We start from the raw sequence: 15,353 nt of genomic DNA, 5'->3' as shown, positions 1-15,353 counted from the left end.
AATGGTGTCTTATGCAGCTAGGACCTGCCAGCTGGTACTTAAAAAGCTGTTGGGTTTTTGTAAATGAACCTGTAGCAAAGACAAACATAAGTTAATGGAATTATTAAGTAACAATGCAACTGAAAAGCACAATTATTTTAAACTGTTTTAGAAGTGTGTATGCTCCTCATCTCATACAGCACTGATTAACCTAGTAAGAAAATATGGACTAACGTATATAGAACTGCCCAGCTACCAAATTTGTCTATTCAGATTTTTTAATTTGTACCTAGCACAAATTAGGCCAAAAGAGTTAGAGTTATTTATTTGGAGGCATATCTGTCAACAGTGGTCAATGACAAGAGGGGGCATTTGCACAATAACAGCTCACATTTCCATCTCTCAACAGCTATTCACGTCCTGAAGGAGCTCAACCCTTCACATAAACAAACTCCCTCTGAAGTGTATCATGATTTTTAATAAGAATGGGGTCCTTTACAAGAGCTCTTGTCGAGAGAAAGAGGAGGAAAAAAAAAAAGACCAAAAGGAGAACTGGACACCTGAGCCTGATTGTTTTGAGGGTATACAGCGTCTGGCTGTGTCCGATATACCTAGCAATGAATTAAGGTTTAGTATAAGCATTACATTTCTTATGCAATTGGAGTTCACACAATACAAATGCACAATTCAGTTCTTCAGCAAAATATTCATTTTCCAAAATGTCCATCTGAGCAATACTGTTGTACCTCTGTACAAAAACAAAATCACATTTCCCCCACCAAAAATTTGCATGATTTCCAAGAAGAAAAAAAAAACAGCAAAGCATATCATCAGCCACGATTTGAAGAGAAGGCAGATCAGTATTTATAAGGGGGAAAAACACACACACAAAAAAACAAAGCCAAAAAACAAAAACAAATGAACCTTGCAATGTGGGGTCTATGCTCATCTACACTCTTAATCGGACACTCGTTCTAACACCACATAAAAATCAACACACTATACAGCACACACTCTGAAACAACTTTCTTAACAATGTAAATTGTTGCATATCCTCCTCAGCATAAGTGGTTGCTAATACAGAGTGATGAGCTGCTCATACTTATACGTTGCCCCCTGCTGCTAAACTAAAGCAGTGCTGGACAGCACAGGAGACTGTGCATGCAATGAGGAGGTTGTTATTTTATTTTATTTTATTTTATTTATTTATTCGAACATATGGCATATTTGAGTAGAAGGCATTCATTATGAATTAACTGTTGACTAGTGCTGATAAATCGCACCTTTGGCAGTCAGTATGTTATGCATTATCATACATCATTTTTGAATCTGGTAACTGCAGAACACTTTGGACAGATATCTGTTTAAGATGGGTACATTTTGTAAAAGTGCATCGGTGTGTTTGTAAATCAGTCTGAAGTCATTCGTTATATGAAGGGAATTTCTATCAGTGATTCATTTTCATTTATGTTAAAACACCTTGTCATTTTATGAAGATGGATGGATCATGTTACATGTTTGTGGGGCTGAACGGTGTATATGCGACAAAATGAATGCAACTGTATCAACAAACCAGCACAACATTTTAAAAACAAAACAAGCCCAAAAAAAAAACAAAAAAAAAACACAACAACAAATGCTTAAAAATGGCAGCACATTCTAGATCAGGTGATGTGTACAGTTTGGTGATTTCCCTTCTCAAGAACATCGGATCCAACCAGTTACTAGTTTTAGTAGCTAAAAAATCAACAAACTGTGCCGGCCTGTAGTTGTGTGTCCTCACGCTAAAGAAAGTAGGATAAATAGGTGAAAAGGTTTATACTGGCACAATTTATGTGCAGACAGTGATTTCTGGTAACAACAAATAGAATTTGCCTGCTTTAGCAATTCAATAGCTTTGTTTGTATGTATGGACAATATCTCTGAGTGCAATGTGGTGTCTTCCTTTAGCAAGAAGTGCATATCTGGCTTAAGCAGCTGTATTCCTACAATGAAAAGAGCTTGGTCTGTTCAAATATAGGGAATAAAATACACACATAAAAAGAATAGCCCCCTACCCCACACACACACGCACGCACGCACGCCAATGCTTTGGCCTGTATCACAATCAGAACATCCCCATCAACCCTCTTCTGAAGAAAACAAAAAGAAAAGGGAAAAAAGAAAAATCAGATTCGTTAGTGTAGCTTCTATTTTTTTTTTCCACATGTTTAATTTGTTTTGACTGTAGAAGTTTATTTTCCATCCCTCAGTTACAATTACTCATAAAAAATAAAAGAATAGAGGGTGATGCCTTGTTTGTTTTCGTTTAGCCTGAACCAGTTCGACACGACTCCTAGAGGTGATGTTAATGTCCTGCATTCACACAACGACCTGCAATCGGGCTTTTGGACAACAGCGAAATCCAGAAACTTTTCCTCTTCGGAGTCAGCGACTGTTTTAAATATTAGCACCCCCAATTTTTTTTTTTTTTTTTTTTTTGCAATAACTTCTCTTGCACGAAGAAAGGTACGTAAAACTCTTTATTACATTTTGCTCGTTTTTCATGCGGCTGCCTCCCATTTGTGGCTTGCTGGAGGCCAACTCTCCGTACTCACTTGGACACAGGGACAGGAGGACAGAGGAATTGAAGGACAGTCCGGGACGTCACAGGAGAACTCAGCGTAGCCACAGCTTGAGCCGGAGAGCGTCCACTCCATTTAAATAGTATCTGAACAGCCGCTTGTCCCTGACAAAGCCCAGATTCTCATAAAGTTTCAGGGCTGATTTGTTGGTGATTTCGGTCTCCAGCACCACCTGCACAACACAGCAAAGAAACATGCGGACCGTTCCATTTAGGAGCAATCATGCTTGTTTCATCAGAACTGAAGATGGTAATAGGATCTTCAGTGCAAAAGGAGCAACAGTAGTAGGCATCACCTACAGGGATTTGTGCACTAGTATGTACAGCCGATATCAAAGATGAATACCTTGATGTGTAGAGCTATCAGTTCAGAGCCAGACTGTCTCTTACCTCATCACAGTCCCCTTCCACCATGGCATAGATGGCCTTTTTAACAAGGTTTGTACCTGAAATGACAACAGAAAGATTACTTAATATTAATATCCATTCAACTCTGATTGACTTTGATTGATTCCATAATGAGCCTCCAGACTTCCTGACAGATAATCACCCTCCCTTAATATTTTCATATTTTGATTCATTTTCCATTATTTTACCAACGCATCACAAAAGAACTGCATGTAATCCAGTCAACCCTCACAACTTTGTGCTTCAATAAGTAAACTTGGCAGGTAAAGTCATTCAAGGAACTCCTAAAACTTGAAAGACTCATTAAAAAAATAGTTTTATTGGCCAGGCTAAACATGAACATGCACGAAACACACATACCGATGCCTTTCCTGCGAAATTTGGAGTCCACAGCGAGCATGGCAATGTATCCCCGCCTGAACATCTTCTTGTGCATGTCCAACTTGCATACAATGGCACCAACACAGTTTTTCTCCACCATTGCCTATAATACAATACAGCATTAAAATCACTTCTTGGAAGGGGTGTGTATTGGAGGGGGAAAAAAAAGAAGCCAAAAAAGTACTTCTAAACAATAAATTATTACCTGCTTAATACATTATAGCAATATAACTAACATTATAACAATGCATCATTTTTACATAGCCCGACTGAAAAGACATTATATTTCAACATCCAGTCATTTTTATGTGTCCTAGAGATGGGCGATATGGACTTAAAACTGTATCACGATATTTTCTGGTATTTATTGCGATAACGATATCAGTGACGATATAAATATATTACCGTACACCACTGTTTTTGGTTACAAGTGATAGCTGTGATCTTCAGAGCCTCAGAAACACAAACATTGATCTAAAAGTAAAACAGATTTTCTGTAACCAAACCAGTTCCAGATTGTAGAGGTAGCTCCTCCTCCTCAGCGTCACGTCCGCCTTCCGCTGTACAGTACTTGTTTTCACGCTGCACGTGAGCTGCGATTGGGTCGCAGGCCGTCGCACACAGAAATACGTCATCAACTAGGCTTTATCATTATTATCGCGGGAAGACTCATTTTTATCGTGGGGAGAATTTCTACCGGTATATTGCAAACGAGAACATATCGCCCATCCCTAATGTGTCCTTTCGTTTCGTATGTCTTAAACAGTTTTACACTGAAGTAGTGTTGAGGTGAATATAAGGCAATAAAGGGGGGGGGGGACCCTCCACAAATGTGTTATTTATTAAACCATACGTGATGTTCATCTACTTACATTTAATTACTTATCCAAGCAGATTATAATAAATGCTAAATACAAAAATCAAGCAAAAACAATTTGGATTTAAACCCTGACGGATAATTGCTTAAAAAAAATAACCAAATATTTTCAACTTTGTTTTGCATGAATGCAAGTTGCCATGTTTATTCCATCCAAAGATGACAGTGGTCTAAACTGGTCATTAGCAAAGTCTATTACAATAAGATCAAATTTTAATATTTGGTTGCCAGATCATTCACCAAGCTCTAACGCTTTGCTCATATGGTTCAAATTCTCGAAAGATCAGTTGTTATTTCACTACTGCTAACCCAATCTACCATTCTGGATTGATGCATTTTTTCCTCCTGTCTTTATTACAACAAGGTATAGTGTTTTTATTAGGAAAAGGGTTTCAGATGCCTCCAGTAAAAAAAAAAAAGAAATGTCAAAAAGTATCAAGAGTTTCAAAAACATTAGGAAGACATTAAGGTGTTTAAATTCAACACTTCTCCAGACTTACACAAAAAAAAAAAACACAGATTTTTGAAAAACTTAACTTTTTATCCGGGACTCTGCTAGTTTGGCTGGCAGTTTGTTAACATATAGATCAAGTCATTTATTTATTTATTTATTTATTTCTTGGCCATCTCGCCCACCCATAGTAGGCAGTATAACTACATAAATACATACCAGAAAGCAGAGCTGGGGCCAGTTGTGAATGAAGTACCTATAGGTGTAAATAGAGTAAGGCTCGGACAAGTCTTTAGTTATGAGCCTGATTATATCCGGCATCTGCAGCTCGGACTCGTATCTCACATAAGTGATGGGGCTGTGATCCAATGCCTGTGTGCTCACTGACAGCTTTGCTATCTGATCTTCTAGTGGTGCCTCCTCAGCTCCAGATCCCTGCGGCCCCAGGCCTCGCTCTCTGTCCCCCGCTGCTTTCTGCACATTATCGTTACACTCGGAGCGACACACAGTCCTGCCGAGCTCGGCTTTCAGACACGTACTCTCTCTCTCCAGCTGATCCGAAGAGCCGAGCTCGGTTATGGCCGCGGGATCGGGGAAGTCGACTCCGTTACTGGGTAACGAGTTGCCGCGGTTGTTACACGCTAATTTCCTGCTTCCCCGCCCGTCAATACTGTCCACATAACCCGAGGCAGTGCACTGACAGTCGGTCGCTCGGTGCGCTCGGTGCTGGACGTGGTTTTGAGCGATTTTATGGCCGCGGTGCTCGTCGTGCTCCGGATGGCTAGCGATGCCGTTGAGCTGGGCCGGTAAAGAATGCAGCTGAGCAGGCGAGTTAAGGTGATGAACGCTGTTCTGGCTCAATTTAACTATCCCTTTGGGCTCAGTGGCTTGTTGCGCCTCTGTCCCCGGAGCTAGAACATCTCCTCGGCCACGGTCCAATTTCTCATTGTTCCCCAGGAACGAGCAGCCATCCACGGGCAGCGATATAATTTCGGCCGAGGACGCAGGCAGTGTGTTAGGCCCAGGCGGCACTTCAGCCATTCCACTGCATGCAGTATGGATGTAAACAAAAGAAGCGAGCCCAAACCGAGCCCTCGAGCTAAATGCCGAGTAAAACAAATACCCGCCGAACTTCCGGTATCGGTAAAATAATAAAAAAAAATAAGCGAATAATTCTAAGCTCGTTTGCTATCTCGTGTCCCCTCTAGCCATTACTCAAGTCACTTCACACTAGCTGGCCTATCAGCTATCGCAAAGCAGGTTTGGCAATTTGCGACACATACAGGATGCTGGGAAATGAAGTACAGGCGTACAAGGAAGAATTCACACAAAAAAGGAAATTCCACTCAAAACCCGTCAGTCACTTTGGAGTGATATTGTATTTATTACCTGATTTAAACTAAAACTAAGCACATAGGCTTAACAAGTTCGTGTTAGTCAAAATAATTTTTTACCGTCTTATGGAATTTCCAAAAACAGCCACTAGATGGACCAATATATTAAAATATTTAGCAGACCCAGTACCCTGTGAGAAGTTTTTACTACTGCAAGTTTCAGAACACTGCAAATGAATAATAATAAAATAAAATAAAAAGTTAGGGCTGTGCCTTATGTGCGAATTGATATAAATCAAATAAAAGCTGTTAGAAAACTAGAAATAGCAGTAAAACCAGCATAAGAGACAGATAACAAATATTGTCATTTAAATATTTTAACTATCTAAATATTTAACCATCATATCCACAATCTACAACTTTTGTCTACTATTTATCTTTCATTATTAAAGTTTTCAAAAATGTTCACTAGCCTACCTGTTCCTAGATGGTTTTTTCCCCCTCCTGATTTTTTTTTTTTTTTTTCCCATTTCCTACTATTTTATAATAACATTGAAAGCATTAACACTGAATTTACCCATAAGGAATTATGCACTGGCCAAGTGTCAAATCAATAAAACTATTTTATGTACTTTATATATATTATATATAAATTATACATTATTCCTGATGAAGCTTACACAGGAGGCTTTTCTTCCCAAATTCCCAAGTAGGCCAACCATTAATTATCTCCATCCACCCATTTTCTGTACTGCTTATTCTACAGTGAGTCATGGGGGAACCTGGAGCCTATACCAGTGAACTCAGGGCACAAGGTGGGGTGGCAACCCAACGCAGGGCACAAGTGCACACACCGTTGAAAATTTGGAAATGCCAATTAGTCTACAACGCATGTCTTTCGACTGGAAGAGGAAACCAGAGTACCCGGAGGAAACCCCCAAAGCATGAGAAGAACATGCAAACTCCACGTACACAAAGGCAGAGGTGGGATTCGAACCACCAATTGTGGAGGTTGAGACAAACACGCTAAACACTAAGCCACTGTGCCCCACACCACTAGTCATCTAGTAAAGCTAGTTATTAAATATAAATATCTACATCAGCATTATGTTCACAAATAACATTAAGCCTTTATAAAAAGGTCTTTAAAGAGTCATGAAACACTACATTTTCTGAGATTTTAACAGAGGTGTTTGTGTCGCACATCATAAAAGACAATGCTAGCATCTGTTAATTTTAATTGTAGCAGAAAGCCGTTTAATTCTGAGCTTTTTCCCCACTATTTTCGTCTTCCGGGTTTGAAATCTACATCGCATCGACGTCACAGGCAGTGACGTGGCAATGTAATATAGTACTTCGATGACGCATTGGTGTCTCATAATTATTCATGAGACTGCATGACTGCATGTTCTTATCCTATGAGAAGCTGTCTATTAATTATTCATGACAGCATCCCAACCCTCTTCCTCCCCTGCCTTGCCCTGCCATGCCCACCGCCCTCCCTTCTTCTCATAGCCATCTACACCCATTTAAGTTGCATTTTTCAAAAAGATTATGAGGTAGACTTGAGCTGAAAGAGGGGGGGTTCATGATCCTTTAAAACAAAAGAAATACATATTCAGTGTAGTCTGTCCAAACCTTTAACTTGTACTGTATATCATACATCAACACTAAACCCATGTGACAAATATAACCTACAGTTTGCTGTTTCTATGACAGATGCATCTGAAACTTAGTAAGTGGCATAAGCTTTACCGCAACAAGAGGTGAGAGATAGTAGTGCAACTTTAATCATAACAATAGTGCTTACCCAATAGCAGCAATGCATGTGCTTAATATTGACATCATAACTGTTTAATCACTATTATTTAGTTAATTTAGGCACAAAATAGAAGCAATAAAGAAATATTGAAACCAACATAAACTCAGCAGCACAGCTGATTTTTAATATTAGGCAACCCTACAAAATAACTTGATTTTTCAACATGCTGAATCAATTAAGGTAAGATTATTCACAAAGTGATCGATATCATAAACAAAGAATGAGGGAAAATATAATTATCCTGTAGAACTCAATTCCAACAGTATTGATGGGGATGCCACCACTGCCAACAAGTCTAGTTCTTCTTGTTACTAATCTGTATGCCAGCGATATGCTTAAAATATATTTTTCTTTTTCAAGCAGGAAGAAAGCTATTGAAGAAAAGCTATTTCATACATTTGACCTTACTGTTGCACAGTGGCTTATTGGTTAGCACGTTCGCCTCACACCTCCAGGGTCGGGGGTTCGATTCCCACCGTGGCTCTGTGTGTGCGGAGTTTGCATGTTCTCCCCGTGCTGTGGGGGTTTCCTCCGGGTACTCCGGTTTCCTCCCCCAGTCCAAAGACATGCATGGTAGGCTGATTGGCATGTCCAAAGTGTCCGTAGTGTATGAATGGGTGTGTGAATGTGTATGTGAGTGTTGCCCTGCGATGGATTGGCACCCTGTCCAGGGTGTACCCCGCCTTGTGCCCAATGCTCCCCGGGATAGGCTCCAGGTTCCCTGTGACCCTGAAAAGGTTAAGCGGTATAGAAGATGGATGGATGGATGGATGACCTCACTGTGACCTTGACCCTGTTTGGATCAATTCCAAAATCTAATCAGTTCAGCTACTGATTACAACGATATCTCTGAAAGAACTGGGACAGCAAGGCCAATTCTATTGTTTGCACTATACATGGAAGACATTTAGGTTTGAGATCAAAAGATGAACATGAACAAATAGATGAGATTTTCAGCTTTCATTTTCTCATGTTTACATCTAGATGTGTTAAACACAAAACGTGGCACCTTTGGTGGCAGACCACTCAATTTTTAAGTAAGCAAAAGTATAGGAACAGATAGTTTTAAACTAAAGTAAATAACACTTAATATTCGATTGTATATCCCTTGCAATAATAACTGCAGAATTGGCCCTGCTGTTCCAATACTTTCAGAGGGGACGGTAAATCCTTCAAACATTTAACCGCACGTTCTTGAGATATCATGTTAACAAGAATCTTGGACAGACAGGAACGGAAAACCTAATGCCTCTACCATTTAGTGGCACAGGCATAAAAATCGAGGAAAATGGGGGAAATGCACCCTTAAGCAAACTGTTATATAAATATTTCTGATGTAATTATATACTAAACAGTTAAAACCGTTGAGGGGGGAAATGTGCAAGACTCAGATTAGAAAGACAGTTCGGTTTACTGAATACTGTAATCTGAACAGTTATGGAGGTGAACTTCTGTGTTCTGAAGAAAGGAAGCAAGAATAAAACGGAGTACTAGTGCATCAAAATGCCATGTTAAACAAGAAAAAGGCGGTCAGTAAAGTGCAGCCTTTAAGCCAAAGACTCTCCCTTGCTCCCTCAATCTATAATCTCATCTTTGTCAACAGATTTGTTCGTCTCAAGGATTCTTCCCCATGTCCTCTTTGCTACCGTCATCTCTGGCTTGCTCATTAGATATCTAAACCTACATCCAAATTTCTGTAAAGCTGCTTCGTGGATTGCTAAAAGTGCTACAGTATAAAATAAAATTGAACTGAAGTGTGTTATAAACTGCAGTGGCCCATGGTACAATATATTTATTGTATATTGTTGTTATTATTATTACCTCAAAACCAAGCAGACTGAGACCTCAGTATAAGGGCAACCAGCAGGAATGTAGCTGTAACAGTAAAGTAAATAGGAATATTATATTTCTGGTCATCATTCATGACCAGAAATAGTAGGTTTATAAGCTTGCATGTTGGACACTGATTAATTATTATATGAAGGCTCTGTTAAGGACTTTTTCTTGTAGAGGAAATAGAGGCAGAGACAAGCTGGAGTGGGCCACTGTGGAGTAATTAACTCCCTTGCTGAAGACCACTTTAGTCTTCTATCTCAGTTCCCAGTCTTTCTGTCAGACAGTCAGTCTCATTTCAGCACCAGTAAACCCAGACAAGGTCTAAGCCTCATTGTGTGTTTGTGTGGGGGGTGGCAGAGACCCTCAAGGAGTCCCCTTACAGACTCTGTCCAAAAGCTAACTGGGACAAAGCAAAATTAAGGAGCAATTAATTGAATTTAAAGAAACACATCAATATGCAAATAAAAAAAGACACAAAAAAAAACCTCCCAAGAACTGTGTAAAAAGTTTATATTTTACTTCAGTCAGTGCCTTATTTAAACTTTTGATTTATTGCACAATTTTTACTCTCTGAAAAAAACTTACCAATTGACTTAATCTTTAAACAATGAAGGCAGCTAATGTGACAAATACAGAGGGTTGGCATGTCGATTTGGATTAAATTGGAACAAATACCTGCAGAAGGTTGGCTCTCCTTGAGTAGGTCGACGCTACCCAGCCTACTGCACATCTCTTACGCTTAGAGTTCATATCAAAAGTAGCTTTACCTCTTCAGCCACAGTCTATTTAGTGACATAAAGTCACTCATTTGTCCAGAGTTAATTCATTTAAAAGATCAAGCATGGTGTTTTATCAGCTATTAAGGTCTCTGTGCTGTACTTAATCATTTTGCTACAGTATCACAGGTCCAGAAGACACAGGGGTATCTCCAGTGGAGTTCCAGATGTAGTATTCAGAGGACAACAGTTCTCGTGCTTTGGGAAATACAGAGTTATTAAGTCTACATTACCGTCATGTTCAGTATAAACATATTATGTTCATGTCTCATATTACACATGATTCTATCACCGTATTCTATCGCAATTCAATAAAACACTCACTTGTGATGATACGTGGCTTTGTTGAGGAATACACTTGTACAGAGTGTTGGTCCACACAGCATCCAGATAAAGTCAAATCAGGAACTCGGAAGTAAAGCTGAAAAACAGTACAAACACTAAAGATGAAGTGTTTCAACCTCCAGCTCTAGAAAGAGCAGACTGGTAAGTAGAATTTACACTTACTTTCATATATGCAGTGATATCTGTACACATAGGGTCTGATGGTCCAGCAAGATGCCCTGAGAAATGAATCGTACCTTCAAGAGTTACCTCTCGTGACTTTGGAAATTTCTGACCTGGTACGGAGCAATAGAAAAAAAAAAAAAAAAAAAAGTGATACTTTTGGTAGTCATTCCTACATAATACATACAATTATGCTAGGTGTAAACTTACCAAGAAACCAAACGATCAGATTCTTCTCTTTAGAAACTTCTAACTGTCCTGAGGTCACTTTTATATCCACGTTGCCCATTAGGTTTCTGTAAAGGCCCATCATAACAATATTCAGTCTCATTTACAAGGTCAACTGATAAGCCCAAAACTACAGTTATGTGCCCCAAATGGCATTTATGTTTTACCACTATTAGAAAAACTCCATTTACTCATCTTCAGTAACCGCATTATCCTAATGATCCTAATAAGCCCAAGCAGACAGAGGAAGAACCGAACCAGAGCTCAGGATCAAACCCTGGACCATGGAGCTGTGAGATGGCAAGACTACCTGCTATACCACCCTTCATAATGTAGCTGCTATTCTTAAAACCAAGCTACCATCTCATCTCAACTTCACAATTTCACAAACTCTTACGAAAAGGAGTTAAGACATGACGCTTGGTAGCAACTCCAGGATCCCTGTTTTGATCCTGCTGCATGCCTAGTGTTCCCATGATAGGCTCTGAATCCTCCATGAACCTGACCAGGACAAAGAGTTTACTGAAGATGAATGAATGTTGAATATGCCACGCGTGTGTGAACCGAATCACCTGTTGAAAAATGGCAGATGTGCTTCACAGTATTCAAAGCTGTTTCTGATACTCTCGTGGAGTTTGAGGACTACGTTGAGCTTGAGTTGGTTGTTGTCCGACTTCAGATGGTAGGAACCAAGAATAGGCGGCACAGGTACCTGGTTATAAAAGTCAATTAATGATATAATTAGTGTGTACTATTGAGGATGCTGCCTTCAATATGATGTAATAAAGAATTCATTCTATAAAGCAGTCATTAACACATGTAACCACTAAATGTACCAGTCTACCTGGGAGGTATAACTACAGAGTCGGAAAGGCTCCAAAGGTGGAGAGAAAGGAAATTTGTATGGCCCTGAAAAGGCCGAGCCATCGTTGTCCTCCACACTACTAGCTGTAAGAATACTGGAATCTAGCGACGTCACGCAGGGGTGCACTAGGATATCCTGCAGTGGTGAGCCATTGGGCGGCAGCGTGAGGGTGACCGTGACATTGGGCAGAACACCCTCCACTTCACACTACCAGCACAACAGATGAAAAGAAGGCAAGATCTTGGTTAAGCGCTACAGCAATATGATTTATAATGGCGCACTTATTTACATATCCATATACATACAAACAGGAGGTTATACTCACTTTGCATGTTACTGTCCCATGCACATCCCACAGATCCTGTTTGCTCTGGTTTCCATACTGCATGGACCTCACCATCTCTGTGAGGGCCACGCTTACCACTGCTCTCCCTCTATGAACCCCTGTTTTCCACGCAGGCTGTTTCTGAGCACCACCAGGGCCTGGAGCCAAAGCTGCAGGCAGCATCCCAGACTGAGGAAGAGTGTCCAGGGGGGTCCCTAATGGACAAACCTGCATCAGTACTGAAGGAAGGGTTGCCAAGCGAGAGACAAGCACATCCGGCTCTGGGGCTTTACCCCCTGTGCCACAAAGGAAGCCCTGTAGGCTAGATAACAGGGATAAGCCCTGAGAGATGGAAGCCAGGCTGGGAAGGGGAGGTCGAGGATCAGGTGGGACTTCGATCAGTGGGAGACAGGCAAGGATTAGTCCACCCTGGACGATGGTTAGGACTGGCCATACGGTTCTCCCACCTGAGCTACCAACACGAAGCTCCAGTGCAGGAGATCGCTGCTCGCGGGAACAGTCATCCCTTGCAACAATGTAAGGCTTGTCAGGGTCTGCCAGGCCCAGTTCAGTCAGTAAGAGCTGGGCTATGTCACAATCCTCAGGAACAGACACATAGTGAGCTCCAGCAAAGGTTTTAGCACGAAACTCCACTGTGGGGTACCGCCTGAAAGAAAGACCACAGTGAAATGACAATGTGAAATGAAAAGACAAGGACATCCACTAGGGACAAATGTCAGGTAGAAAACAGATCAGCCATGTCATATCCTATTTCACAGGATAAGACCGCAGCAGTTGCATGGCCACATGGGTGAAAAACCATATGAGCCTAATTGCCTCCCCAACTAGAAAAATCAAATCACACATTTAAAAGAGCTATTTATGCAGATATAATGAATCATATGTAGCTCATTTTAAAATCATTTTAGTGTTGTATTTGGATGGTTCCACCCCTATATTTTATATATGAGCCATAACATTAAAACCTCCTGTCTAATATTGTGTAAGTCGCCAAAACAGCTCTGACCCGCCAAGGCAGGAACTCCACAAGACCTCTGAAGGTGTGCTGTGGTATCTCGCACAAAGATGTTAGCAGCAGATCCTTTAAGTCCTGTAAGTTGCGAGGTGGGATCTCCATGGATCATACTTATTTGTCCAGCACATCCTACAGATACTTGATCTGATTGAAATCTGGGGAATTTGGAGGCCAAGTAAACACCTTGAACTGTTTGTCATGTTCCTCAAACCATTCCTGAACAATTTATGCACTGTGGCAGGGTTCATTATCCTGCTGAAAGAGGCCACTTCCATTAGGGAATAATGTTGCCATGAAGGGGGGTACTTGGGCTGCAACAATGTTTAGGTAGGTGGTACGTATCAAAGTAATATCCACATGAATGCCAGGACCCAAGGTTTCCCAGCAGAACATTGCCCAGAGCATCACACTTCCTCCACCGGCTTGCCTTCTTCCCATAGTGCATTCTGGTGCCATCTCTTCCCCAAGTAACTCTGTCCACATGATGTAAAAGAAAATGTAATTCATCAGACCAGGCCACCTTCTTCCATTGCTCCATGATCCAGTTCTGATGCTCACTTGTCCATTATAGGTGCTCTCGGCGGTGGACAGGGGTCAGCATGGGCACTCTGACCAGTCTACAGCTACGCATCCCCATACACAGCAAGCTGTGATGCACTGTGTGTTCTGACACCTTTCTATCATAACCAGCATTAACTTTTTCAACAATTTGTGCTACAGTAGCTCTTCTGTGGGATCAGGCCATACCGGCTAACCTTCACTCCCCATGCGCATCAATAAGTCTTGGGAGTCCATGACCATGTCGCAGGTTGTCCTTCCTTAGACCAGTTTTAGGAGGTACTAACCAGTGCATACCGAGAACATCCCACAAGACCTGCTGTTTGACATGCTCTGACCCAGTCGTCCAGACCTCACAATTTGGCACTTGTCCAAGTTGCGTAGCTCCTTATGCTTGCCCATTTTACCTGCTTCCAACACATCAACTTTGAGAACTGACTGTTCACTTTCTGCCTAATATATCCCACCCCCTGACAGATGCCGCTATAATAAGGTAATCAGTGTTATTCACATCACCTGTCAGTGGTTTTAATGTTATAGATGAGTGTATTATAGATGATTTTGTTTCTCCCCTAACACAATAATAATGTTTTTGTTAAAATAAACAAATAAGAAAGAAAGAAAGATCCTACGCTTCTGGGAACTTTCTCAGTGTTCTCTCTCATTATTTTATGACAACTGACAAAGAACGCTGGCAAAAGGATGGGTTTAGGTATTACTCTTTATTACTACAAACTGACCTTCTGGGAACTTATCCATAATATCCGCCAAAGATTGCTTCTGTAACCAAACCGGAACTAAAAAGATGTGATTTCAGGAACCAAAAACAAACATTCCCCGATTCCAAAGTTTCTGGGAGCCAGTTGTGGGGTGGAGCAGTCTCCTGGCCAATTCGCCACTGTCAAGAAAACACTATCACACTGGCACGCGTTGCATGCTAGAAACCTTTCTCTTACTTACCTGGAAAATTGCAGTTTTACAGATTCACCCTTTTCGTGGGTGATAACCCACAGCGCTCGGATACTCATCGAGGCTCAGCTCCTTTAATTGCATAGAATGAAGATTTTAAAGCGAGCCGACTTAGCATAACAGCTAACTGTGCAATAAACCTAACAGCCAGTTCACTCTCTTATTCTATGAAAGGTATTTCTTTCAAAGTCTTAAAAATTCAAAGTGAATGTTGAAGGTGACCAACAAAAGAAACCCACCAAGAACTGACATTTCACTCTGGTTTCTACTTCCTGTTTTGAAATAACATGTGACACATAGAGGCGTGGCTGCTTGTTTTCTGGCCTTTAGGACGCTGATGTCAGGTCAGTTACACGCCTCTACACACCGCGCTAACAG

General features: G+C 40.9%; 2 protein-coding genes across 3 annotated transcripts; both read right to left on the bottom strand.

The window, feature by feature from the left end:
* Positions 1-462: 462 nt before the first annotated feature.
* Positions 463-6,293, bottom strand: naa30 (N-alpha-acetyltransferase 30, NatC catalytic subunit). Its single transcript, XM_053632522.1, has 4 exons — positions 4,939-6,293; positions 3,371-3,494; positions 2,993-3,048; positions 463-2,775 (listed from the first exon to the last, which is right to left on the bottom strand). The coding sequence occupies exons 1-4, from the start codon at positions 5,758-5,760 to the stop codon at positions 2,638-2,640; spliced, it is 1,140 nt and encodes a 379-aa protein (XP_053488497.1). The 5' UTR covers positions 5,761-6,293; the 3' UTR covers positions 463-2,637.
* Positions 6,294-8,054: 1,761 nt separating this feature from the next.
* On the bottom strand, positions 8,055-15,256 carry ap5m1 (adaptor related protein complex 5 subunit mu 1). 2 transcript variants are annotated; one of them, XM_053632521.1, is made up of 9 exons: positions 15,215-15,256; positions 14,967-15,047; positions 12,413-13,079; positions 12,067-12,294; positions 11,795-11,934; positions 11,205-11,290; positions 10,995-11,107; positions 10,812-10,908; positions 8,055-10,685 (listed from the first exon to the last, which is right to left on the bottom strand). In XM_053632521.1, exons 2-9 carry the CDS (start codon positions 15,032-15,034, stop codon positions 10,603-10,605), a joined length of 1,482 nt encoding a protein of 493 aa, XP_053488496.1. In that variant the 5' UTR covers positions 15,035-15,047; positions 15,215-15,256; the 3' UTR covers positions 8,055-10,602. The 2 variants fall into 2 exon arrangements, with proteins under 2 accessions (XP_053488496.1, XP_053488494.1); XM_053632519.1 differs by having other exon boundaries at positions 14,967-15,231.
* Between the last annotated feature and the right edge of the window lie 97 nt (positions 15,257-15,353).

This window comes from Ictalurus furcatus, chromosome 9 (assembly GCF_023375685.1).
Source record: "Ictalurus furcatus strain D&B chromosome 9, Billie_1.0, whole genome shotgun sequence".
NCBI classification, from domain to species: Eukaryota; Metazoa; Chordata; class Actinopteri; order Siluriformes; family Ictaluridae; genus Ictalurus; species Ictalurus furcatus.
This window is presented reverse-complemented; position numbering and strand designations above follow the sequence as displayed.